Consider the following 24,041-nt stretch of genomic DNA (forward strand, 5'->3'; position numbering starts at 1 on the left):
TTGTCATTCATCTATCTAACGTATTTTTTAGGCAGAGCTGTGTCTTCCAATTTCTAAGTTTCGTGGCCTCCTTACAGTTTAAAATTGGGAACAGTCAAAAAGCTTTGTGCAACACAGTATAGTTCATCATTACAATTAAAACCTGTCTGAGAGATTTACATCCCAATTTAAAAAGAAATAAATATAGAATCTTTTTTTTTTTTATTTTTTCTAACTTTCTGAAAGAAAACAAAAAGGCTTCTGAAGAAATCTGACTGTCTAGGTCCACTTGTATATGGTCTTAGTGAGTCTGGGCAATATTCTTGGGCCTTTCTCCCTTTGCTGTTGCAAAGCTGGACATTCTGCTTATGTGGCTATTTGAATGCATTGAGAAGGTTCAGAGTCAAAAGAGAAAAGTGGAACACTGGAGGCTAATAAAAACTCCGTCCCTGTAGAGGTCTCAAGGAGCAGAGTAGAGGATTGAATACAGACCTTCAGAGAATGAAACCACTATCTTCATTAAGATACTTCTTGGATTTTCAGGAGTTGGCATGACCTCAGGTCATGCTGGGCTCTTCAGAGTTCACTGCAGTTGTGAACTGCAGTGAGGTTTGTCCACCTTGGCCATGCAACAAGAGATGGGATCATTGCTATATTACAGAGTGCACAGAAATACAAGTTCTGAGTTATGGTAGTAAATAGTTGAATGTGCAAAAATTTTGCATATACGTGGTAGGAAATAGATTGGTTGGCACTATAGAAAGAAGAGCACAATAGAGGAAGCAGCTGGTGAATCTGATACTCTGGAACTATGGAAAAGAATACCAGAGACTAACTTTGGTGACAGGATCCCACTTCAGTGTCTATATTCTGGAATTAAGTCACGGTGATGGTACTTTTTACTGGAAAATAGTGAGATATTAAACTTAGAAACTGTTTAGAAAAGGAGACCAGTAACATGGAATGAAAATATCTAAAGGAGACCTATTTTTAGTAATAGTCTTACTCTTTATTTCAAATCTTATTTTGATGATGACCTAGAAATTTTCTTTAAAGGTTTCATGTGAAATTCATTGGTATAAAATCTTTAGATCTCAAAAAACTAGTAAGGCAGCATTTTCTTACCTTCAATTTTTACATGTAAAATGTTCTGGGGTTCTGGAGTTTGTTTTAGTATAGTCGATATGTAGTTAGTAGGGCTACACCACATCCACTGCAGGGAACAGGTTTAGGATATTCTACATAGTGATAAACAAACTATATAAACTAACCAGAAATGGTCCAAGAGTTGGAAGTTACTCTTTGCAGTTCCTTTTCATCCATTTTGATTCTTAACTTGCATTATGGTTTTGCTTTTAGTAGTTTCATTTTATCCTAAAGGATACTTACATGCTTGTAAAAGACACTTTGAAATAGGTTTCGTGTAAGTGATTAGGCAGGAGATAGGGTTTTTTGAAGGAAAGGATGAAAACAGTAGTTGTCATACTTGAAATTTTAAATTTTCTTCAATTTTTAAATGTAATAAATTCATTTGGTTCAAAATTTAAAAAGCATAAAAGGACAGTCAATGAAAAGTCTTCCCATCTCTGCCCACCAGTTCCCATTTCAGATATCATTCTACATGTATGTGAATGTTGATCATGTAAGATAAATTCCTAGAAATAAAATTAACAGATTATAGGAGTCATGCATTTGTAATTTTGGTAGACATTGCAATTAGAGTTTAGAAAAATAAATTTATCTATACCCTTTTGTAGAGAGCCACATGTTATCAAACTCTTAAATAATCTTTGCCAGCTTAATAGTTTTTTTTTAAGCTAGTTTTAATTAGCATTTTTATAAGCTGTTTAATGTTAGCATTTATTAAAGACCCATTTATATTTATTTTTAGATCAACAGATTGTTAATTCCCTTCCCCCCTATTTTTACCCATTCTGTTCTTCCTTTCTGAAATTCCAAACCTCTTCTTGTTTTTTCCTTTCTGTTTGGAGAACTTTTTTAGCCTTTTTTTTTTAAGGGTCTGCTGGCAACAAATCATCCTACCTTTTTGAAAATATCTTAATTTGTGTTCATTTGATGGGTATTTTCACTGAAAATAGAATTCTGGGTTGATCATTCTTTCAGCACATAAAAACGTGTTTATGCCACTTCTTCTTGCCTCTTTGGTTTCAAAGGTGAAGTCTTGCCTTTCAAATCATTGTCCCCCTATAGGTAATTTATTCTTCCTCCCAAGTGGCTTTAAGTATTTTTTTTTCCTTTAGCTTTTAGAAATTAGATTTCGATGTGTCTTAGTATGGATTACTTAAGAGTTTATCCTGAGGTTTGCTTAGCTTCTTGAATCTGTAGGTCGGTCTGTCAAACCTGTTGTGGAAAATTTTCTGCCCTTTTTTTTCCAGTTTCAAACTTATTTTCCTTCTGGGATTCTGATAAGACAAATATTAGATCTTTTTATTGTTCCACAGTTCTCTCAGGCTCTGCTTATTTTTTGTTTATTTGATGTTCAGATTAGATAACGTCTGTCTTCTGGTTCACTGACACTTTCCTCTGTCATCTCCACTTAGTTATTGAGCATATTAAATGAGGTTTTTATCTCAGTTACTGTATGTTTCATTTCTAAAATTCCTATTTGGTACTTTATAACCTCTTTTTTCCTGAGATTTTTCACTTTTTTTCATTTGATTAAAAACTATTAACAATTACATGTTGAAGCATTTTTAAGATGGCTTCTTTAAAATCCTTGTCAGTTTTAACATTATAGGCCTCTGAGTGTTGGTGTTATTTGATAGTCTTTTCTCATTAAGTTGTGATTTTCCTAGTGAATTTTTTTTATTATTATATCCTAGACATTTGGGGTAGTATGTTTTAAGACTCTGGTTTCTGTTTTTTAGTCTTATTTTATCAGTAATTCATCTTATTTAGATTTAGCATGTGAGTCTTGACCTACTTTTGTAGACTGTGGTTTCAGTGATAATTCAGTTTTTATTGAATTATCATTGCATAGCCCTTGCAATGATATTCTGTTGTGCCATGTCATCTCCAGAAATCTCTAGCCACTCTGCTTTCCTTCTACTTTTCAGAGTCGTCTTATGTGTGTTTTTTTTATTATGTCTGTGGTTTCTACTTATACTTAGCAGGTTAGGAAGAGATGACTCTATTTCATCTTGTTCAGAATTGCTCTGTTACTTTTTTGAAGCTTTTCACTTTATATAAAAATCTACCCTTTTAAAATCTAGAATCTACTTATTCTTAAATTGAGCCTCTAAAAAACTTTGTTCAGTGCTTATTAGCACTTTGTAAGTACTCTACAGATATTAGTTCCCACTACTTTTTCCTTCCCTTGTTTCTAATCTTAAAATAGTCAATTCCGCTGTACTGCTCATTTCAAAAAAATTCATTTATTCCATTTGATTAATATATTAGAAAACAATTTGAACATAATACCAATTTCACTTTCACTAGCTGAAGAGTTTTGTAGGAATTCACAAAAATCACACATGCACACACACCTCAAACATCTACCTATATTATGAGCCACACCTAAGCAAAATCTCCTGCTAAAACTTCCCATCTGATTTTAGATAACCCTCCTACTACTTTACAGTAACTCACAAGCTGCACCTTTCTAACATTCACTTCCACAAGCAAACCTCAGGTCCTTTTCAAAGTATTGTTGTCATATTTATGTATTCCTTAACCATTTAACATGTATCAAACTGCTGCTGTTTTTATTAGTTTCCTATTTTTTTAATGTGATGAAGTTTTTGAGCTTTGTGCCTCTAACCCCATTTTTCCCATTAGCTATGTGGTTTTTATTGTTCAGTTTTCATAGCACAGTGATTTTTTGTATAACAGCAGAACCCACTGTACTTCTACAAAGCCATTCTAATTTACACTTGTCCTTACTGACCATACTCACTTGTAAATCATGTGCAGTTATAGTCAGAGTTTCTAGAAAATTTATTAAGTATATATTTTCCAATGCCGTTTGCTAATTAATTCAAACTTGTTGGTCTTATTTTCCAGATAGATTGTAAAGGCAATCTGAGGGCAGAGTGCACGTCATATAAAGTTCACTGTGGCACTTCCTCATATACTTTACAATTCTCTCTCTCCATATCTTGGCATCTTGTTGAGTTTATATCTAATAGTAGTCAGTTAAGCATAGTTGTTGATATGAGAAGAATAAAATTTCAGTCAGATTCACAATGTGCCTAAATCATATTTTTAAATTTAGGTTAACACAAATTGATAACTGAAACTACGTTCTATTAATAGAATGTAATTTAATGTTGATATTGTCATCTCTGTTTTTTGCCTTTTTACTCTTTTATTCTTTAACTACCATTTCTTTCTCAATCATATTCTCTTTTTTCCCGAACAGACTCATAGGAAAAGGGCACATAAATAAAATTTCGCATGTAAAATAATATGGACAAATAGATTTCGAACCTCTCTTCTAAGACATCTTTCCTAAAACAGTTTCTTTCCCTTTTATAGTTGATGTCATCTGATACTCAAGCAAATTATATTACCATAAAATTAGTTGTAAATCTCTAGCCTTCTATATTGTTGTGATCTCTTACTTCACTCAAATGTTTTTTTGAAAAGTGATATGTGAACTAAATAATAGTCATTTGAAATATGTTTAATACATTTGGTGGGAAAGAGTGGGCTTACTTTTTAAAGAAATAAACTACAATATATTTCTCATAGGAAAGAATCCCACTGCAAGATAAAGGTGAAAGTTGGAACTGGTGAATAAAGCTTTGTTAATCATGGGGTAAAGCATTACTATATTTTGTCAAGTAATTTTAACAGCTCTGTTTTGTGCTTGTGTGGAATATTTTTATTTTTCTTGCATGTTATGTGGTCCTGAATATTTTTATTTAGAGTTACTCATGTTCATTTGAATTTATTTTCTTCCTTGAATTTCTTTGAGTTTGATTCCACACCATCACCACTGTATCCCTCTGGTTTTTAGGATATATAAGTGACTTTTTCAAGTTATACATGTTTGCATACCCACTCTGCGTCACCAGCAACAGTGGTTTTAGGTTCAGGTTAACAACTTGAACTCATAGAAGAAGATAGGCCTCACTCAGAAGTAAATGTGTTTACCTTTAAAAAAGGATACAGGAGAGAAAACAGCATGACTTGTACAGCAGCAGCATTGTAGAAATCTCATATATTCCAGACAGAACTTGCATATGTCCAGGCATCTCACACTTAGTATGTTCATGCTAAGGAGTATAGCTAGGTGAGGAAAGACTACTTCAGTGAAGCTGTTATAATCTCTGGGGTCCCTTCAGCTTTTTTACCTTGTTCTCATTCTCCAGTGCAGTAGCGTGTCACCCATACTAGAAAAGCAATTTTAACAGTGAACTCTAAGTCCTTTACCAAGTGTATGGTAACTTCAGCCATATTATTATTTATCTTGGATTTAGCACACTCCTATAAATTCTGAGTTAAGAGAGTTAAGAATGATTTGGCCAAGTGCCAAATACTTAACTGTTACTGAGGCTAAGGGAAAGGTTACAAACTAGCTGTTAAACCTTTGGTTAAGGTCTGTAAACAGCTCCCCAGCAGTCCAAAGATATATTTTCTTTATCCTCTTCCATTTTTCTGTTACAGAAAATATTAACATTATACAGAAGTGATTGAAATAGTATAACAAAACACCCACGTTCATTACCCAGCTTCAACAACTAATTCATAGCCAATCTTGTTTTATCTATCCTGGCCAATTCTCCATTTCCTGTTATTGTGAAGCAAATTCTGGGCAACATTAATATTTCAGTATTTATCTCTAAAAGGTGACTCTTTAAAAAATGTCATAATATGTGCACATACACATATTCTTAAATATCAAAAATTTTGAATGTATTCAAATTTCTAATTGTTTCATTATTATTAATTTTTTAGCGTTTGAATTTGAATCCAAATAAAGTTCAAACATTAGGGTTGATTTTAAAACTTTTTTTTTTTTTAAATAGATTCTATTCACCACCATCTCTCTTTTTTTTTTATGGTGACATTGGTTAACGAAATTCAGTAAGTTTCAAGTGTACAATTCAACAGTACATCATATATATGTTGCATTGTATGTTCACCGCCCATAGATCTCTTTCTGTCACCACATATTTGATCCCTTTTACCCCATCTTCCTCCCCCCTGTCTCACCTACCCTCTGAAAACCACTAGTCTATTGTCCATGTCCATGAGTCTCTTGTTTGTTGCTTTTAGGTTTATATTCCACATATAAGTGATACGTGGTTTTCAACTTTTTCTGTCTGGCTTATCTAAGCATGATTATCTCAAGGTCCATCCATGTTGGCGCAAATGGCAGTATTTCGTCTTATGACTGAGTAATACTACATATATACAATAAATTGTATATATGTACCACAATTTCTTTATCTAGTCATCTGTTGTAAGACACTTCAGTGGCTTCCATGTCATGGTCACCATGAATAATGCTACTTTGAACATCAGTGTGCATATATCTTTTTAGATATATGTTTTCAAGTCTTTGGGGTAAATGCCCAGCAGAGGGATTGCTGGATCATATGGTAGATCAATCCTTAGTTTTTTGAGAAACATCCATACTGTTTTCCATAGTGGCTGTACCAATTTGCAGTCCCACCAGCAGTGTAGGGGGATTCCTTTTTCTCCACATCCTCTGCAACACTTGTTATTACTTGTCCTGTTGATTATAGCTATGATTATAGCTATTCTAACAGGTGTGAGATAGTATCTCATTGTGATTTTGATTTGCATCTCCCTAATCACTAGCAATGTTGAGCATCTTTTCATATATTTGTTGGCCATTTTTATGTCCTCTGTGGAGAAGTGTCTGTTCAGGTCCTCTGCCCATTTTTTGACTGGATCATTTATTTTTTTGTTGTTACTGAGTTGTATGAGTTCTTTGTATATTTTGGATATTAGGCCTTTATCAGAGGCATTGCTTGCAAATATATTTTTCTCATTTGCATGGTTGTTTCTTTACCATGTTGAAGGTTTCTTTTGCTATGCAGAAGCTTTTTACTTTGATATAGTCCCATTCATTTATTTTTGCTTTTACTCTCTTTGTCTTTGAGGTCAAATTCATAAAGTCCTCTTTAAGTTAAAGGTCCATGAGTTTAGTTCCTATGTTTTCTTCTATGAATTTTATTGTTTCAGGTTTTATATTGAAGTCCTTAATCCATTTTGTCTTAATTCTGGTGTGCGGTAATAGACAACATTCTAGTTTCATTCTTTTGCAGGGGGCTTTCCAGTTTTCCCAGCACCATTTATATAGAGGCTTTCCTGTCTCTACTGTATGTTTTTGGCTCTTTTGTCGAAAATTATTTGCCCATATAAACATGGGTTTATTTCTGGACTCTCAGTTCCATTCCACTGGTCTGTATGTCTCTTTTTCTGCCAATACTGAGCCATTTTGATTATTGTCACTTTGTAATATAATTTGAAGAGTGATACTTCCAGCCTTGTTCTTTTTTTTTCAGGGTGGCTTTGGCGATTCGGAGTCTTCTGTGTTTCCATAGAAATCTGATGATTTTTTGTTCTGTTTCTTTAAAGAGTGCTGATGGGATTTTGATGGGGATTGTATTAAATCTTTCGGTAATAAGGTCATCTTAACTATGTTGATTCTTCCAATCTAAGAACGTGGAAATTTCTTTGTATCTTCTTCAATTTCTTTTATTAAGGTCTTACAGTTTTCATTATATAGGTCCTTCACATGTTTCATTAGGTTTATTCCTAGATATTTTATTCTTTTTGTTGTAATTGCAAAAGGAGTTATTTTTCTCACTTCTTTTTCTGACACTTCATTATTAGAATATAGGAACACTATGGATTTTTGAACAGTGATTTATTTACCGTATTATTTCTATTAGCGTTTGTCGAGTATTTAGGGTTTTCTATAGAGAAAATCATGTGGTCCATAAATAGTGACAGTTTGGCTTCTTCGTTTGCTATTTCATTGCCTTTTATATCTTTCTCTTGCCTGCTGTGGTGATAGTGCACAGCCTTGTCTTGTTCCTGATCTTAGAGGACAGGCTTTTAGTTTTTCACCATTAAGTAAAATGTTGGCTGAGGGTTTGTCTTATGTGGCCTTTATTATGTTAAGGTACTTTCCTTCTGTACCAGTTTTGTTAAGAGTTTTGATCATAAATGGATGCTGTATTTTGTCGAAGGCGTTTTCTGCACCTGTTGATGTGATCATATTCTTATTTTTTAATTTGTTTATGTGGTGTATCACATTAATCGATTTGCCTATATTGTACTATCCCTGTGCCCCTGGGATGAAGCCCACTTGATCGTGGTGTAAAATCTTTTTAATATATTGCTGTATTCGGTTCACTCTAGTATCTTATTTAGGATTTTTGCGTTGTGTTCATGAGAGTTATTGGTCTACAGTTTTCTTTTTTGTGTGTTTTGGTATCAGAGTAATATTGGCCTCATAAAATGAATTAGCAAGTATTGCCTCCTTCGATTTTTCAGAAGAGTTTGAGGAGAATAGGTATTAAATCTTTAAATGTTTGATAGTATTCTGTGGTGAAGCAGTGTGGTCCTTGACTTTTACTTTTGGTAGCTTTTTGATGATTGTTTCAATTTCCATATGACTGATCAGTCTATTTAGATATTCCAGTTCTTGATTCAGTCTAGGAAGATTGTATCTTTCTAAGAACTTGTCCATTTCTTCTAGGTTATTAAATTTGGTGTCATGTACTTTTTCATATTATTCTTGTATGATCCTTTGTATTTCTGCGATGTTAGTTGTAATTTCCCCTCTTTCATTTCTGATTTTGTTTATTTGTGTCATTTCTCTTTTTTCTTTAGTGAGTCTAGCCAGGGGTTTATCAATTTTACTAACTTTCTCAAAGAACCAGCTCTTTGTTGCATTTATTTTTCTGTTGTTGTCATTGTTCTCAATTTCATTTAATTTTGCTCTAATTTTGTCATTTTGTTTTAGGTGAGCTGACCTCTTTCAGAATTTCCTGTAGTGCAGGCCTCGTTGCGGAGAATTTCCTCAATTTTTATATGTCTGGAAAGGTCTTTATTTCTCCTTCATAACTAAAGGAGAGCTTAGCTGGATACATTATTCTCGCCTGGTAGTTCCTTTCATTTAATAGTTTGAACATTTGAGTCCACTCCTTTCTTGCTTGTAAGGTTTGTGCTAAAAATTCCAAAGATAATCTACCGGGTTTTCCTTTATGGGTTAGTGTCTTCTTTTCTTTGGCTGCCCTGAGAATTCTGTTACTAATTTTTGATAATTTTAATATAATGTGTCTTGAGAAGGCTTTTTTGAGTTGAGATAATTGAGTGTTCTGTTAGCTTCTTCAATTCCAAATTCCAGCTCATTCCTTAGATTCGAGAAATTCTTGTTAGCTCTTTGTCTGAAAATGCTGTCTGATTCATGCTCTTTTTCCTCTCCTTCTGGAATACCCATTATTCTTATGTTTCCTGATGGTATCAGCTAGTTCTTATACTTCTCTTTCATTCTTTTTCATTTAGTTTTTTTTCTTCTGAATTATTTCTAAGTTCTGCTTTCGATATCAATGCTCCTTACTTTCATTTGGTTGACTCTATTTCCTAAGCTTGCTATTTCATTCTTCATCTCCATTAGTTCTATTTATCTCATTTTTAGAGTTTCAGTGTCCCAGCCAAAAAAACTAATTTTGCTGATCTGGTTTTTTTTCTCAGCTCCTGGAATTGTTGACAGGAGTTATTTTGGATCTCATCGAGTTTTTTTCAGAATTCCAATCCTTACTTCTCTGTCATTTAAGTTGAATATTTCTATGTCTTTAAGTTTATTTTCTGGAAATTTTTCTCTTTCTTTCTGAGCTGCCTTGTCACCTTGATTGTTCATGGTGTTTAATTGACTATTTCTCCACTTGGGCAGTATATTCTGCACTTTTTTTTCTCTCTAGAAAGATTTACTAAAAGTCTCTCTTTAGCCTTTTGCTAAGGTGTTTTTCTTTTGGTTTCCAGTAGGTGATGTCTGAGCTTCTTGGAGCTCTGCTTTGAGACTTAATAATTCTTATTTCTCTTTTTTTTCCTACTAAATATTCAATGACGATCACTATCCACGTTCTCAGTGTTAGCAAGAGTTTTGGTAGCATTTATTCAAATTCCCCTGGGGCGTACCCTCTGGATTGGTGTATGAGGGGTTATTGTAGCTCAGCTTCATGATTTGCAACTTCAACTGGTAAGATCCAGCTGTTACTTCTCTGTTGTTAGTCCCGCTTTGCTTTCTGCCTTAACCCCTGGGCTCTGCTGCATGGAGCTCACAGAGTCCTTAGGCAGCGCTGTTCAGGGGACCAGCAGCAACTTCTCCCCTCCCCCTCCTCCTGCAAGGAGCTAAGGAGCTCTCCGTTACCAGAGGCAGCTTCTTTGTTCTTCCCAATCTACCTCTGGACTCCCGGGACTCCCGCTGGTCTGACCTCTGGTACCTCTTATGTGCAGATCACTCGCTCAGATGTGTTTGTGTGCAGGTTGGGTGTTTGTCGAGTTTTAGGTTTCACCTTATTTTTCAGGAGGAAGGATCTGGGGACATCTCTCACTCTGCCATGTTTCTGACATCACTCCTCCCAGATTTATAATAAAATGATATCCTATTCTGTTTCATAGCACACTCCTTTTTATTCAACTCTGGTTTTTCTGTCCTATGGTATAACCTCCAGAGCTCTGCTGCCCATCGCAGTGACAAATCTAGCGTTCCACTCTCACACAAAGATAAAGGTCATAGTAGCGGTGGATGCCGTGACTGTGGCTGCAGTGGTGGTAGTTGTGGTGGCGACGGCAGTGGCAACTCCTCCCTCTGCTGCTTCTCACCATCTCTTTATATGAGATCTGTTTGTTGAGCAGCCTAGGTCTTTTGTCCTATAGTGTTTCCCATTACTGCACACACTGGGTTTTATTGATTACGTCTTTATATTATGTAATGTGTTCCTTCTGTGCTTCTATTTCATATAACTTTGTAGTTCTAAAATATTGATCCAGTGCTGTTTTGATTTTGTTGTAATTCCTGTTGATAGAAACACAAGGCCTATGGGACAGGTTGTCTCTGCTCTTCAGCAGCCGTTGGTGGTCAGTGCCTCATTAGGGGTTGTAAAGTAATGGTATTCTAACTCTGATTCTTTTCTCATTTATTCCTATAATATTTTTGATAAAGAGCATCTTTCTTTCATCTACTATATAGTTAGTCAGATGTACAATTCAGATAGGAAAAGCAGGGTAAATGCTTTATATATTATTTTCCAATATCATTTGAACTGATGGAGTCTAATATATTACCTGGGTCATTCTCTGTCTACTTTGTCATATCTTTCCCTGATTCCTGTTGTATTAATTCACTTATTTACTTTTGTTGCCTAGGCCTTAGTACATCTGAGTTTTGTGGCACCCTTTAAAATTATTACTTCCTTAACCAAAAATAAAATTTCAATTTGAAGTTATTTTTTTAGAAACCCAAAAATATAATTATTAATCACTGACAAGTGACTGCCCTCTGTTGCAAGTATTCTCTCCACCTAAATCCATTTCTTAGTCATTACCCCTGCTCAGGCATTGAAACATAAGCCCATGCCAATGGAATCATGTTTCTTTCCACATTTGTGCAAAGTATTTTTTGTATGTCGTTTCTCTCCTCCAGTTCTACCTCCAGTCTTGATAATACTAGAAAACTACAAGAAGATAGAATCTGGAACTCTTAAACGTTACTTTTGTACTTTTTAAAAAACTTTTATTCAAATGTTTTTCTAAAGTTAACTTAGTTTATTATTTTAGACTTACTTATTACTTTTCCAAAATTTTTTGGTTTCCTAGATTCAGCTCTGACCCATGAATCTTGGTATCTGGATTCTAATCCTGACTTTTATTTTTTTTTTTCTCCTAATCCTAACTCTTGACTCCTTTCTTGTACCCCACAATTCAAATAGCTGGGTGAGCTAAGTGTTAAATATTGGACTTAGAAAGTACTACTTTCACTTACAAAGTTTGTTTAAAAAATGTTGACCAAAACCCTTTTTGCTTTTTATTAAAGCTAAGAAAGAAGAAAAGAAAAGGCATAAATCATCCTCCTCCTCCTCATCATCATCCAGTGACTCAGATAGCTCAAGTGATTCTCAGTCCTCTTCTGATTCTTCTGATTCTGAAAGTGCTTCTGAAGAGAAATCAAAAAAAAGAAAAAAGAAACATAGGAAAAATTCCCGAAAACACAAGAAAGAAAAGAAGAAGCGAAAGAAAAGCAAGAAAAGGTCTTAATTTTACTTTTTCAATACTAGATTTATATTCTAGTTCTCTTCTGTTTATAAATAAACCCGTTGGAATTTGGGGTCAATTATATACAAACATTAAAATGGGAATATATTACACCATAAAGTATAAGACCATCTTGATATTGTATAGTCTATAGATTAAGGGTATATTCATTTCCATTTTCTTTTTCTTTTATTTTTCGATAATTTATTTTTCAGTTACAGTTAACATACACTCTAATATTAGTTTCAGGTATGCAACAGTGATTAGACATTTATAAACTTATAAAGTGATCATGCCAATAAATCTAGTACCCATCTGACACAATATACGTAGTTATCATAGTATTATTGACTGTATTCTCTGTGTTGTACTTTACATCCCCATGACTATTTTGCACTACCAATTTATACTAATTAATCCCTTCCCTTTTTTCACTCCCATCTTCCCAGTCTGGCAACCATCAAAATGTTTTATGTATCTATGAGTTTGATTCTGTTTTTTTGTTTGTTTTTTAGATTCCACATGTAGGTGAAATCATATGGTAATGTCTTCCTCTGGCTTATTTCCCTTAACATAATACCCTCTAGGTCCATTCATGTTGTTGCACATAGCAAGATTTCACTTCTTTTTATGGCTGAGTAATATTCCTTTGTATATATATACACCACTTCTTCTTTAGTCATTCATATATTGATGGACATTTAGGTTGCTTCTGTAACTTGTCTATGGTAAATAGTGCTGCAGTGAATATATGGATTCATAATTCTTTTTGAATTAGTGTTTTGGGTTTCTTCAGATACATATCCAGAAGCGATATTGCTGGGTCCTTCTTTGTCTCTTGTTATGGTCTGTTTTAAAGTCTCTTTTGTCTGGTATAAGTATTGTTACCCCAGCTTTTTTGTTTCCATTTTCATGAAATAATCTTTTTCCATTCTTTTATTTGAACCAGTGTGTGTCTTTAAATCTGAAGTGAGTCTCTTATAGGCAGCAAATGTAGAGGCCTTGTTTTCTTATCCTTTCAGTCTCCTTATGTTTTTTAATTAGAGCATTTAATCCATTTACATTTAAACTAATTGTTGATAAATATGTAATTATTGCCATTTATTATTCATATTTTTTACTTATTTTTTTCTTCTTAAGGAAGTTTCTTTAACATTTCTTCTTTGCTGGTTTGGTGGTGATGCACTCCTTTAGCTTTTTCTATGCTGGTTTGGTGGTGATGAACTCCTTTAGCTTTTTCTTTCTGGGAAGCTCTTTATCTGTCTTTTGATTCTAAATGATAGCTTTGCTGGGGAAAGTAATTTCGGTTGTGGGTCTTTGCTTTTTATCATTTTAAATATTTCATGCCAGTTCCTTCTGTCCTGCAAAGTTTATGTTGAGGAATCAGTTGACAGTCTTATTGAAGCTCCCTTGTAGGTCACTACCTGCTTTTCTCTTGCTGCTTTTAAGATCCCCTGTATTTAACCTTTGGTATTTTAATTATGTTGTGTCTTGGTTTGGGCCTCTTTGGGTTCATCTTGTTTGTGACTCTCCGTACTTCCTGGGCTTGTATGTCTTATTTCCTTCACCAAATTAGGGAAGTTTTTTGTCATTATTTCTTAAAATAGGTTTTCAATTCCTTGCTCTCTTCTCCTGGTATTCCTATGATGTAAATGTTGGTATACTTGATGCTGTCCCAGAAGCCCCTTATATTGTCCTCATTTTTTTGGATTCTTTTTTTCTTGTAGCTGTTTTGATTGTTTTCTGCTACCTTATCTTCCAAATCACTTATTTGATTCTCTGTTTCATCTGATCTACTGTTGATTTCCTCTATTCTTCATTGTAGTTATCGTATTCTTCGTTTCTGGCTGGTTCTTTTTTACGTTTTCTATCTCTATTTTTAGGTTTCCTGTCTCTTTCTTAAAGTTCTGAGATTGTTGAGCATCCCTATTACCAATGTTTTGAACTGTGCATCTAGTAGATTGATTGCTTGTCTCTATTCTGTTTAGTTCTTTTTCTGGAGCTTTGTTTTAATCTTTCATTTCAGAACTATTTCTTTGTCTCCTCATTTTGGCTGCCTTCCTGTATTTGTTTCTATGTATTAGGTAGAGCTGCGGCATCTCCTGGTTTTTGTAGAGTGGTCTTATGTAGTTAAGTGTCCTGTGGGGCCCAGTGGTTCAGTCTCTCCATTCACCTGACCTGGATGCTACAGGTGTGTCCTTTGTATGAGTTGTATGTGCCCTTCCATTATAGTTGATCCTTGATTGCTGTTGGCACGTCATTGGGAGGGATTGACCCACAGGCTGATTGATTGTTAAGACTGGCCGTGACTACAGTGGAGGAGCTGTTGTGCAGGAGCTGACCCTACAGAGTAGGATTTGCTCTAGTAGGGCTATGGTGCCTGCCAAGTCTGCCCTTTGGATATGCTGTTTGTGGAAGTGTTCAGGTGGTGGTCTTGTGTGATCTGAACCTGGCCAGTGGGCATGTTTGTTCTGGTGCAGACCACAGTCAGCCACTGCCTGTACCCTGCCCTGAGTCACTTGATAGAAGCTACAAAATGATCTGTACATGGTTGCCACTTATGCTGCGCTTAGAGGTTCCTTAGGTTGGCTGCTGCTAGTGACAGGCTTGGGGCTGTTTAGCAAGAGTTACAGCGTACACTGAGGCCTGCTGTTGCTTACTTGGAGTTTGTGAACCTTTGAGAGATTTCAGGAACATTTGAAGCATAAGCTAAGACAGGCTGTTTGTATGATAAAGCCTCTGGAAATGTCTTGGGTTGGCCTGAAATTGGTTGGGGCAAGGTTTCAGGGAATCACCATAGCTGGGCAAACAATGTTGGCCAGGTTGACTCAGATATGGCATTTGCCTGTGTCTGTACTTTGGTTTGGGGGAGGCTTCAACAAAGGAACAATGGCTTCTGCCAGCATTTCTGTCTGAGAGGAAGTTGCCCCTCCAGCCCCACAGCCAGGCAATTCAGTTCTTCCTCATATGTCCCTAGTACCTTTTGAGCTGCCTTTCCACTATTGGAGCTCAGAGCAAGTGAGTCTGTCAACAAGTCCCTGTGCCAGCCCTTTAAGAGGAGTATCTGGGACTTCAGCAGCCATCTGTCTCAGCCACAGTCTCTGCTGGTTTTCACAGCCAGAAGTTGTGGGAAATTCTCTTCCCAGCCCTGGAACCATAGGCTAGAGAGTACGTTGTGGGGTTGGGATCCCTTACTCCTCAGGGGGAACCTCTTCAGCTGAGGTATCCCTCCCGATTTTTAACTGCCACATGTGGATATGAGACCAGCCCTTCCACGTCTCCACCTCTCCCACCAGTCTCCATGCGGCTTCTTCTGTATATCCTTAGTTATAGGACTTCTCTTCAGCTAGACTTCAGGCCGTTCTCAGTAATGGTTTTCTGTATAGTTAATTGTAAATTTGATATGCTAGTGGGAGCAGACATGCAGTTTTTAACTATTCTGCCATCTTGACCAAAAGCCTATTTATTTTCATTTTCAACAAAACCATTCAGTTTATTTTGCCAGAACTCAATGAAATGATGCTTTTGGTTTTATAGGTTTGTATTTATGGGAAAAATATGAGATTAATGAGAATTATAGGAAACTAACAGTTGTCTTACTTTTTTGTTTTTTTCTCTGCTCTGATAAGGGTAGAAAACATATCAGCTTGTTTACTGTTTTCCATTTTGTCTGAAATAATTCGTATTTGCACTAAAACTTGTCTTCATATGCCTATTGCCTCTAAAGCAACTAATTTCTTTACCTACATTTTAAAATATTTTAAATTTACCAGTGCATTGCCTATGGAGTTTCATTTTTTGATCCATTTTATTGGGAAATATGTTTTTGAGACTATAGCAACGCAAAAGTTGCTTTGGGTTTTTGGGCAGTAGTTGGTTTGACAGAAGAATAAAAGAACATTTTCCTCATATAATTATATCTTTGAGGGGTACAGGATAGTGTATATATTGTGACATCTTCCAAAGGAAAGAAATACCAACGATTGAAAATTGGGGCAGACACAGAATAACCAGATGAAACTTGTTTTGTGTTTCTATTAAGTGCATCCAGTGAAAGTGAGGCTGAAAATCTTGAAGCACAACCCCAGTCTACTGTCCGTCCAGAAGAGATCCCTCCTATACCTGAAAATAGGTTTCTAATGAGAAAAAGTCCTCCTAAAGCTGATGAAAAAGAAAGGAAAAACAGAGAAAGAGACAGAGAGAGAGAATGGTATGTGAATGTGCATATCTTGTAGAGTGCCCTACCTTCTTTACAAGAACCTTACTTTAAAATATATATATATATATATATACAAGAACCTTAAAAAATATATATATATATATATATATATAATATAGATAGATATATATATATATATACTACACACACACACACACACACACACACATTATGGGGGTAGATAGGGTAAAAGAGGTCAAAAACGTGGTGACAGAAAGAAATCTAACTCTGGGCGGTGAACACACAATGCAATATACATAGGACTTACTGTTAAATCGTATACCTGAAACTTATTGGATTTCATTAACTAATGTCACCATAATAAAAATAATTTTTTTTTAAAAAAGGAAGAAAAAATGTTTTTACTTATTTTCGACAAGATTTAATGGTTGACTTTCTCCCAAAATTGAAATCTTTTTTTATAGGATAATGTTAGTAACACTGTTTTTTGGAAAAAAGATAAGTTGACAATTCAAACAGATTTTCAGTAAAAATTACTTTTTAAAAAACTAAACATTGCAAATACCAAAAGAAATATTGAGTGGTACTTTAAACCAATTCTATTTGGAACGAGATAAATGTTTTACTGTGCTATTTGTATACATTAAACTTTTAAGCAAGTAAAAACCTTTATTTTTCACTTTCTCAGAGGGAAAAATGCTATTTTCCTTGTGTGATTTATGATATTGTAATGAAAACTGATATCATGTTCAAATACTTTCAGAAATTTTCTATATAGATGATTGAATTCTTTCTCATTTATGATCAGAATATATTGTTATAACATAAAAGTAATTCTGAGCAATCCCCGTATACTTTCACAATATAGTAAAAATATAAAAATGAGTCTTAGATATTTGAAACAGGGTAATTTTGATGGATTGGGTTTAGTTTATTTTTCCTCAGGTATTAGGAAAGGATGTTTCTAGGGCAATATCAAAGAGAAAATGTTTGAACTACTTTAAAATGAACTTTTCAAATATAACTTACATGGATATTGTTAGTGCTAATCAAATATTAGCTCGTTTTAAAATAGTTTTACTTTTCGGTCTAAACCATGATATAAACGTTTTGCTAATTTAGACCAGTTTATTTCTACTTAATTCACATTAATTACAGTTCTCTATAGTTTTATTACCAATTAACAACTGCTCATAGGATAATAAGTTACTTTGGAATAAGGTAGTTTTAAAATGGTTCTCCCACAACATATAGCCTACTCCGAGCTCTTTCTTCTATGTTAATTTTTCTTAGTACTATCAAGTTAACTTTATCTTAGTAAAGATTATGTAACAATGTTTCTTCCATAGCACACAACTGGAATTTGGGAGCAGAGTAGTTCTTCATCTTCATACATTAGAAGATTTTAGCATTCTGACTCCTGGGCACTTGGTACCAAGAGCACCTTCTAGACATTGACAGTTGGGAAAAAAAAAATGCTCTTATACTTTTCCAAATACCTACTAGGAATTGATAACATTCCTGGTTGAAAATCACTCATTATCTAAGATTTTAAATTAATTGTATCAGTAAAACTGTGTTCTCTAGATTTACTTTTGTAAAATAATGTGTTTTCATTTTCTCTTTGCTCGTTTCTAGTAATCCACCTAACTCCCAGCCTGCTTCATACCAGAGGCGACTTTTAGTTACTAGGTCTGGCAGGAAGATTAAAGGAAGAGGACCAAGGGTACGTGATTCTTTTCCCATAAATCTTAATAGTGTTACATTTATATTAAATAATTTTAGAATGTTTCTTAAATATTTTATGTATAAATGACTAAAATTTAGAATAGTTATGGATATTGAATTATATGTACTCTTTTTATAGTAACTTCTTTGTGTTAGAACTGACAAACTGAAAATCCATGGGATGTTAATGGATTTTACATGTATGTGGTGTAAAATGAAATCAAGATCATTTGTGTCCCCTTATTACTTCCTGACCATTATATCTCTACTTTTCTTAAAAATTAACAGTATTTTTTTTATTTCATCCTCTTTCTCTTTGCTAGATTCTCCCCATCAGAATTTAAATATTTACTGTGTTTTCAAAATTTAGAAACTATGCTATACTTAGAATATTATTTCTTTACTTCCTATGCATTCCTCACCCCTTTCAGTTTGTCTTCTGCCGTTCTGCTGAATACAGAGTTTGCCATGTGATTAGCTCCTTGTTACAAAATCCAATGGATCCATTTAGTTTTTGTCTTACTTGATCTCCCTCGTAACACTATTTCCACTTTGTTTCCATCATATTTTCATCTTTTCTTCCTGTTTCGGGCCAGTCTATCTTGAATTTCCAATGCCAGTTTATACTTTTTTTTTTTTTTAAAGCATTTATTTGATGCTTAAAAAACTTATGGCCTGGGAGTAAATTTAAGTTTTTATTTCTTTAGTTTCTTCTAGGATACCTTTTTCTTCTGTGCAACCTCCTCTTCTGGTTTAGGAACCATCTGCTCTTTTTCAGTAAGGATCATCTCAGCATGGCAGGGAGAGCTCACATAGGGTTAATCCGCCCACGAGCTCTGTTAAGTTCTGTGCCATGTCTTGGGAGCTTGGTTCTCCTGGATGACCAGAGAATCTGCATCTAAACTCTTAAGTTCAGCATACTCTGCATATTTAAGCATGTACAACAAAAATTTAGCATTCTCTTTGGACCACCGACCCTGCATCCAGCCCCAATGTTTGGCCTTGGCACACCTACCAGTTCTACCATTGTAATGACAGAATGGCACACATTGCTTCTATAAAGTGACATCTTTCAGATACTTTGCTTTTCGAATATGTATACCCTTGATGGCCTGGGTAGTTTCACGGGTGTTTTTAAAGTGAACACAATGATTTGATCCTCTTGATGTGCATGATTTTGTGGGGTTTTCTGGGTTAAGTGAATCGGGAACCATTTTCAGAGGTCACCTCGGGCTGCTTATGCTCTTATTCCTCCTCTTTAAATATTGTTGAACTTCAGGGTTCCCACTCTGCTCATTCTGCATATGCTTCTTAGGCAGTCTTGTGACTTCCATGGCTTCAGTGGCTACTGTATGCTGTAACTCCATCTGCTGCTCTATCACCAAAGACTTATTTGACAGCCTTTTAGTTGTCTAATGGGCACCTCAACCTCAGCATATACAGTTGCTGAGCATAGCACTCTTCAGTCCTGATCCTTATTTAGATTCCTATTCTCAGTGATAGATGCCATCACCTGTGTAGTTACTTAAAACTGAAACCCAAGAATTTTTTTTTTCTCCTTTCTTTCCTACCTTCTCTATCTTATTCATCACCAAATCCTATCAGTTCAATCCCCTAAATACTCTGGAATACTTCTGCTTCTCTCAAGCTCCATTCCTGCCATCTTAATTAAATTAATTGTATGTTCTCAGAACTATAAATAGCTTCCTACCTGTTTTTATGGCAGTTCTCAAACTTTTTGTCTTGGGACCTCTTTACATTCTTAAATTATTGAGGATCCAAAAAGGCTTTTGCTGATGTGGATTATGTCTATCAATATTTACTCTTTTATAAAGTAAAACTGAGAAATATTTAAAACAATAAGACTACATAAGCACATATTCCATTAGCTATGAAAGCAAAGACATCAAAACATGTTGTCTCTGAAAAACTCCACTGTACAATAATGAAAGAACAAAAGTGAAAAGGGCAAATTATGTGACATTATAAAAATAGTTTTGACCTCACAGATCCCCTGAGTCTTGGGATCACTAGATCACAGTTCGAGAATCACTAATCTAATTCTTTCTCTAAACAGTATCCAGAATGGTCATTTTGAAAATGAAAACCTAATTATGTCACTCCTTTGTTATTGACCTTAGAATAAATAAAAAATTGGCTTACGAGACATCACAGATCTCATCCTTGCTTACCTCATCATTATTGTCTAGTACTACTTCCCTTTGCAATTTTTGTCTTTAACCATATTGATCTATCTTATCATCATCTCTAAAACATGCTATTTCTTCCTGTTTCAGAACCTTCAAACATGGTACTTTTTATGCCTCACATGTTCTTCCTCTCCCAGCTATCCTCACCCCCTTTTACGTCTTTTTCCTTACCCTTGCCTAGATAACTCTTCATACATATTCTTTAGTTTTCAGCTTTTAATATTTAACTTTCACACCCTTTCCCTGTACTAGGTCAGATTTCTATTATATATTCTCCGAGCACCCTTTACTTTTCCTTTTACATTCATTGTGATCGTAGCTGTATATATGCTTAATAGCTAATTATATGTCTGTCTGTGTGTTCTCCTAGCCTTGCAGAATTTAAGTTCCAAGAGAGCAAAATCAGACATGTCTTAGCTCATTAATGTTTCCTCAGTATATGGTAGAGGGTTGGCCATCCTAAGGGCTGAGTAAATATTGGTTGAATAAATGAATATAAATAAATGAACATTTACTCACTTTCTCTTATAATATAAAAATGTTTGCTTTGAAACTTTAAGAAAACATACTTCCAAGTTGGAACTTGGCAACTTATAAGGGTTCCTGTACTTACTCTGCTTTAGCATTACTTAAATAGGACAGTCCATGGAGAAAAAATGGATAGCTAGAGTTTGTGGGTTAATGCTTCTTTTTTTTTTTTTTTTTTTTTTTTTAGTATTTTTTTATTTTTCAATTATAGTCGACATACAATATTAGTTTCAAATACAAATGCTTCTTATTTGGAACTTACAGAATGGCTGTTTAAAGTCTTTCTACCTTATTGATTTCTTACCTGAAAATTGGGACATTTTAATTAGAGAGCATAGAACTTTCAGACATTTTATTTGAACCTAGAAGTATATACACTTTTGCTACTGTTGTAATGTTTTTATATTTTTATATGTTGATTTTCTTCTTTTTTTTACTTCAGCGTTACCGAACTCCATCTAGATCCAGATCAAGGGATCGTTTCAGGCGTAGTGAGACTCCTCCACATTGGAGGCAAGAGATGCAGAGAGCTCAAAGAATGAGGGTATCAAGTGGTGAAAGATGGATCAAAGGGGATAAGTAAGATTTAACTATATTATTTCAAATGTAGTGACAAGTATTTTTTTTTACCATTATACATTATTTATAGCCATTTCAATTGTTTCTGAATATCTTAAGGAAAATAGAATATCTTAGCCAATAATAGACACCAGTATTTTCCTAATAAAATTTCAAAAAAACTTTTTTTTTCATTTTTTAGGAGTGAGTTAAATGAAATAAAAGAAAATCAAAGAAGCCCAGTTAGAGTAAAAGAGAAAAAAATAACTGATCACAGGCATGTGTCTGAAAGCCCAAACAGAAAGAGTGAAAAGGAAAAGAAAGTAAAAGACCATAAGTCTAGCAGCAAAGAGAGAGACGTCAGAAGAAATTCAGAAAAAGATGATAAATATAATAAAAACAAGGTGAAGAAAAGGGCCAAATCTAAAAGTAGGAGTAAAAGCAAAGAGAAATCAAAGAGTAAGGAAAGAGAAACAAAGCATAATAGACATGAAGAAAAAAGAATGAGGTCAAGGAGTAAAGAAAGGGATCATGAGAACGTTAAAGAAAAAGAAAAGTCTGATTCTAAAGGAAAAGATCAGGAAAGGAGCAGAAGTAAAGAGAAGTCTAAACAGTTGGAATCAAAAAGTAATGAGCATAATCATAACAAAAGTAAGGAAAAGGATAGACGCGCACAGTCTAGGAGTAGAGAACGTGATATAACTAAAGGCAAGCACAGTTACAATAGTAGAACAAGGGAACGAAGCAGAAGTAGGGACAGGAGCAGAAGAGTGCGATCCAGAAGCCATGACCATGATCGCAGCAGAAGCAAGGAGTACCATAGATACAGAGAACAAGAGTACAGGAGAAGAGGAAGGTCACGGAGCCGAGAGAGAAGAGCAACACCAGGAAGATCGAGAAGTAAAGATAGAAGGAGAAGGAGGAGAGACTCAAGGAGCTCAGAGAGAGAAGAAAGTCAGAGCAGAAACAAAGAAAAATATAGAAACCAAGAAAGTAAGAGTTCACACAGAAAAGAAAATTCTGAGGGTGAGAAGAGAATGCACTCTAAAAGTCATGATCATAATAGCTCAAATAATAACAAGGAAAAAAAGGCTGATAGAGATCAAAGTCCCTTCTCAAAAATAAAACAAAGTAGTCAGGACAATGAATTAAAATTCTCTACATTGAAAAATAAGGAGGATAAGACCAGATCCTCAGTGGAAAAAGAAAACCAAAAATCAAAGGGTCAAGAAAATGATCATGTACATGATAAAAATAAAAAATTTGATCATGAATCAAGCCCTGGAACAGATGAAGACAAAAGTGGATGAGTGAGTTGTAAAAACTTATTTCCATTCTGTCTCAAAATTTAAGTTTAGAGACTTGCTGAATCTCCTTTATGTTGTTTTCCTCTTTTCATTGTTGTTGAGTTGTTTTATGTTTGTCTTTTTTTTTTAATGTGGACTTTATGAGTTGATCTTTTGATAATCTGCAACCTGGATAATTTGTACTGCTAAAGTTTTAATAAACTTGAAGTGAGAAAAACACTTTGGTGTAATACCGTGTGCTGTGTTTAACTATTTCATGTATGCATTTTTGTGTTGCAACAATCAGCCAGTAGCAAACATGCTATTCTATACCTTAATTTGTATGATCAGCCAGTTAGAAACAAGCATAACTGATTGTTGGAATACATTGTTAAAAAAGCTTGTGTTTCTCATGATTAAAGTAACTTTAGAAGCCACTAGATAGAAGTCTTGTAAAGATTTTCTGATTGCATTTATAATAGAGGCTTGCAGCAGCAGCTTTTAATTACACAGAGGCAGGATCCTAATAGAGATCTTAAATCATCACTTTTGATTTTATAGTAATTTGCGCTTTAAAATAGATAAATATATAGTAATTTATATTGTATGTTATTCTTTATAGTTTTACCCATAGCTTGTTTCATATTAATATTTTTCCTATCTAGTTTTGTTTTACTTAACTGTCTATAAAGTAGTTGAGTATTTTTTTCAGTTGATGTACTGATTGAGATTGACTTGCTGTTATACAGCATCTGACAAGAACTATACCTTGGAAGATCAGATTGTAATTCTCAATCTATGTTGCTTTTGGTCTGAAGAGATGAGACTTTTGCTTTTTGAGAACATTGTTTATTAACCTCTAAAAGGAAAAAAAAATACTTTTTTCAGTAAAACCTACCACTTGTACAACTCTTTAAGTTAGACAGAATCTAAAAATTGTTAGTATTGACACATTAACTTCCAAGGTTTCTCTTTTTTGCCACTGACTTATATAGAGTTGAGTGTTAATTCTGCATGATTGTTTTTTATTTTTAACTTGAACAGAATATAACTCCCATAGCTGTGAGTTTTAAATGGCAAGAAAATGCATCTTTTCTATATATGTATCACAATAGGCTATAGCATGTTTATGATTCTGGTTTCTTTCTATTCAGGTGACTTTATACCATTACTGTTAACATTATTTTAACTTGGCAAGTATAACATTGCCATATAGAGTAGAGTAGAAAGTTGCAAACTTTGATAGCTTACAGAGTTTAACACTAAAGATATCTAAAGTCCATTTAGAATTTTATGTGTTGTATATTGCTA

General features: G+C 34.4%; 1 protein-coding gene across 6 annotated transcripts in view; it reads left to right on the forward strand.

The window, feature by feature from the left end:
* The window catches only part of PPIG (peptidylprolyl isomerase G), a 44,017-nt gene extending 21,036 nt beyond the window's left edge, over nt 1-22,981 (forward strand). For all 6 annotated transcript variants that reach the window (XM_039855480.1, XM_039855482.1, XM_039855484.1 and 3 more), the window contains 5 exons: nt 12,023-12,236; nt 16,283-16,450; nt 18,059-18,146; nt 21,329-21,465; nt 21,647-22,981. In XM_039855480.1, coding sequence (XP_039711414.1) covers nt 12,023-12,236; nt 16,283-16,450; nt 18,059-18,146; nt 21,329-21,465; nt 21,647-22,754 — 1,715 coding nt within the window. In that variant the 3' untranslated portion in view covers nt 22,755-22,981. The remainder of the gene's footprint in view (nt 1-12,022; nt 12,237-16,282; nt 16,451-18,058; nt 18,147-21,328; nt 21,466-21,646) is intronic.
* The last annotated feature ends 1,060 nt before the right edge of the window (nt 22,982-24,041 follow it).

This window comes from Pteropus medius, unplaced genomic scaffold, assembly GCF_902729225.1.
Source record: "Pteropus medius unplaced genomic scaffold, Ma_sr-lr_union100, whole genome shotgun sequence".
Lineage (NCBI taxonomy): Eukaryota > Metazoa > Chordata > Mammalia > Chiroptera > Pteropodidae > Pteropus > Pteropus medius.